General features: G+C 71.1%; 1 protein-coding gene across 1 annotated transcript; it reads left to right on the forward strand.

Moving 5' to 3' along the window:
• Positions 1-2,002: 2,002 nt before the first annotated feature.
• On the forward strand, positions 2,003-3,998 carry CCR10 (C-C motif chemokine receptor 10). The gene is made up of 2 exons (XM_067311767.1): positions 2,003-2,014; positions 2,916-3,998. Exons 1-2 carry the CDS (start codon positions 2,003-2,005, stop codon positions 3,996-3,998), a joined length of 1,095 nt encoding a protein of 364 aa, XP_067167868.1.

Below are 3,998 nucleotides of genomic sequence, written 5' to 3' on the forward strand. Positions count from 1 at the left end.
GCTGGAGCGCCCCGAGCGCCCTCGGCGCCGCCGCTGCTGCAGCCGCTGGCGGAGCGGGACCGGCGGCTCCGCCCAGGGGGCGGCGGCGGCGGCGGCGCGGGCGGACCCGGGCGGGGCCGGTACCGGGGCCGGGGCTGGGCCGACAGCCCTGGCCCGGACCGTGGCCCGAGACCTCGGGCACGGGGAGAGCGGGGCGAGGGGTGGGAAACGCATGGGGAGAGCAGGGTGTGGGGAGAGCAGGGTGTGGGGAGAGCATCGCACGGGGAGAGCAGGGCGTGGGGTGGGCATTGCACAGGGTGGGAAATGCATGGGGAGAACATTGCACCAGGCGAGCCTTGCACAGGGCGAGCATCACACTAGGTGAGCGCTGCACGGGGACAGAGGGGTGTGGGGAGAGCACTGAACTGGGTGAACAGGGCATGGGGTGAGCAGGGCACTGGGAGACCATCGCACCGGGTGAGTGGGGTATGGGGCGGACAGGACACGGGGCAGACAGGACACAGTGATGGCAGAGCCAGGAAGCTCCTTGCACGGCAGGGGTGGACATGACCCGGGGAGCACCTGAGCACCGGCGGTTCCCGAGCAGCCTGAAGACCTCACTGTGGCCAGCTGGGTCCCTGGGGGCCACCCATGACACCCCCCCCCCCCCGGCAGCCCCGGCGGCTGCAGCAGCAAAGGCAGGGAAAGAGTTAAGCGGTGTCTGCCGCTGGTATCGCAGCAGATGTGGCAGCGGCTTGCAATCAAGCAGCAGATTAAGGCCTGCAGGTTTAGGGTTCGCCTGTGTCTCCAGTGGTGCAGAAGGCCTGGATTTAGCCTATATCCATTCCCAAACATCCCCAGACACCCGCAGAGGGGATGGGGCGGGGGGTGGCCGCCGCCTGGCCTACATACAGTCCCTGCCCCCCAGACGGCACAGCGCCCCGTGGTCCCCAGCTCTGTGGGGCCGGCGCCGTGCCCAGGAGCCAGGAGCAGCACCCCAGCCCGGCCTGCAGGACCGGCCCGTGCGGGGGGCTTTGTGGGGTCCCTGCCGGCAGGTGCCTGGAGCCAGGCCCAGCCGGCCCCACGCACCGGGGCGCTCAGTGCCCAGGGGCCCGGCCGAGCAAATGTCACCTGCGCCGCAGCGGGTGTTGGCGCCGCTTCCTGTGCGGGGACCGAAGGGAGAACAGAAAGCCCCAGGTGCAGGGCTGCGGGGAGCCGGGGCGCCCGCCAGGCATGCTGCGGCGCCGGCCGGGTCGCCATGGCCCCGGCACGGCACCAGCCCGGAGCACCAGCAGCACGGGAGCCGGGCTGGATGGGAGCAGGCCCTGCCTGGCCAGTGTGCGAGGGCTGAGCTGGGATAAGCATGGAGAAAGGGGGATTGAGGGATTACTGCAGCGAGAGGCAGAAAGCCTATTACAGCCTGGGATCAGTTTGCTCCTCCCCCCCCCCCGGGGAGAGGAAAACCGGCCTCTGCCCCGCAGACACTAATCTGCACTGCAATGAGGAGCTGGGAATTTCACTGTCGAGCAGCAACAGCCGGCGGTACGGCCGCACAGGGCACGGAACCGCCGTGGTGGAGCGCCCAGGCCCCACGGGCGAGCGGCCATGCAGGGCGCCCGGCGCCCCGGTTCCTGCAAGGGCTGCGTTTCCCGTTGGAGCGGCGTTCTGGGACTGGCTGCAGGGCCGATGTGCTGCCCCGCACCTCAGCCCCACACCGGCCTGCCCACAGCCCTCCAGCCTCCGCTCCAGTGTCCGGCCCCGTGGCCAGCGTGACGGGGCTCAGCAGGGCTTGGCTATTTCTGTCCCCTGGCGTGCAGACACCGGCTACAAATTTGGAGCTGTGGGGAGGTGTGCTCGGGAACGGGGTCGAGCCTTCCCCTCCTTCCTCCCCCTTGGGGCCGGGCTTGTGTTCTCAGCTCATCTCTCGGTATCGAGCGGGGTACGTGGTCAAACCACAGTTGCAGAGCTCAGAGGTGCAGCGGGCTCCAGACCTGCCAGGCAGGGAGGAGCAGGGTGCCGTGCAATGGAGGAGCAGGTGAGGGCTCCCACGAAGGGCTCGCTGGGGACCGGGTGGGTGCATCCCTCGCTGGCTCTTACTTTCCTCTTAGCTGTGCTTCCATAAGGCTTTGTGGGTTCAACGCCAAAAAGCAAAGCGCTGGAGCAGAGCGGGGCAGCTGGTGCTCCAGGTGCCGCGGTGCTCCAGGTCCTGGGGTGCTCCAGGGCCCAGAGTAGGGCAGGCGCTGGGGGAGCTGTGGGGAAGCCGCCTCTCCCGGCGCTGGTGGGGCTGAAGGCACCCGCGAGCCCGGTGCAGGGGAGGGGGTCCAGCCCCGCCGCCCCATGCTGCAGGCTGCTCCGAGCTGGGAACCATGCCTGATCCTGGCCTCGGCCACCACGGGGGCCTGGTGCAAGGCTGCGGTGCCGTGCGTCCCCCTTGGAGCAGGGCTGGGGCGCTGGGAGCTGGGGGCATCGCACACATCTCCCTGCGAGGCAGCCATCCCCTGGGAGCTGCTGGCTGGGAGCTGCACCGGTGCCTGTGGCTGGGCCGGCTCCGGCTCCCCGGGGACATGCAGGGGCAGGGGGGGGTGCCGGGGGCTGGTGTTTGGAGCTGCTCCCTGCCGGCAGGCTGACGGTTGGTGGCGGGATGCAGGGCTGCGCCTCGCCGCCTGGGAACAGCGCGGCTGCTCTTGTAATGACTGAGCGCGCGCGAACCTCCCGCCGCCTGGGCGTGGGGCGGAAACAGCGCCCTGCGCGGGGCCAGGGATGTTTTGAGCCTCCCCGTGGCGGGTTTGGGGCTCGCCCTGGCCGTGCTGCGACGTGCAGCACTGTGCAGCACCATGCAGTGCTGTGCTGTACTGTGCAGCACTGTGCAGTGCCGTGCAGCACCATGCTGTGCTGTGCAGCACGGAGCCACCCTGACTCAGGCTCCCTCTGCGCAGGCCACCCCCAGCCCCGCGGCCGTGGAGCCCACCGCCACCACCGACTTCTACTCCTGGGCAGAGGGGTACTCGTGGGCGGCCGGCGCGCTGCCCGAGCTGTGCGAGAAGGAGGCCGTGCAGGGCTTCGCCCGCACCTACCAGCCGGCCATCTACCTGCTGCTCTCGCTGCTGGGCGCCGTGGGGAACGGGCTGGTGCTGCTCACGCACACCCGCTACCGCCGGGCGCACAGCATCACCGACGTCTGCCTGCTGCACCTGGCCCTCTCCGACCTGCTGCTGCTGCTGACGCTGCCCTTCGCCGTCACCGTCACGCTGCAGGGCTGGGCCCCGGGCACGGCCGCCTGCAAGGCCCTGCAGGGCCTCTACGCCCTCAACTTCTACAGCGGCTTCCTCTTCCTCACCTGCATCAGCGTGGACCGCTACGTGGCCATCGTGCGGGTGCCGGCCGCCTGCCGCCTGCGCCCGCGGGCTCGCCGCTACGGCTGGCTCACGGCCGGGCTGGCCTGGCTGCTGGCCCTGCTGCTGGCCCTGCCCCAGTTCGTCTACGGCCGAGCGGAGCAGCACCAGGACCTCTGGCTCTGCCGCGTGGTCTTCCCGCCGGCCATCTCCCGGGCGGCCCGCGGGGCCACCAACCTGGCCCAGGTGGTGCTGGGCTTCGCCGTGCCCTTCCTGGTGATGGCCTGCTGCTACGCGGCCGTGGCCCGCACGCTGCTGGCGGCCCGCGGCGCCCAGCCCCACCGGGCGCTGCGCGTGCTGCTGGCCCTCGTGCTGGTCTTCGTGGCCCTGCAGCTGCCCCACAGCCTCATGGTGCTGCTGGACACGGCCGAGCTGCTGGCCAGCTGGGAGGCCAGCTGCGCCCAGAGCCGCCGCAAGGACCTGGCGCTGCTGGTCACCGGCGGGCTGGCCTGCCTGCGCTGCTGCCTCAACCCGCTGCTCTATGCCTTCCTGGGCCAGCGCTTCCGCCGCGAGCTGTGGCTGCTGGCCAGTGACGCCGGCTGCGTGCGGCCCCTCGACCCGCGCTGCTCCGGCTGCCCCAGTCCCCGCCGGCGGAGCTCGCTCTCCACCTGCCAGGACGTGGCATAG

This window comes from Apteryx mantelli, chromosome 28 (genome assembly GCF_036417845.1).
Source record: "Apteryx mantelli isolate bAptMan1 chromosome 28, bAptMan1.hap1, whole genome shotgun sequence".
Lineage (NCBI taxonomy): Eukaryota > Metazoa > Chordata > Aves > Apterygiformes > Apterygidae > Apteryx > Apteryx mantelli.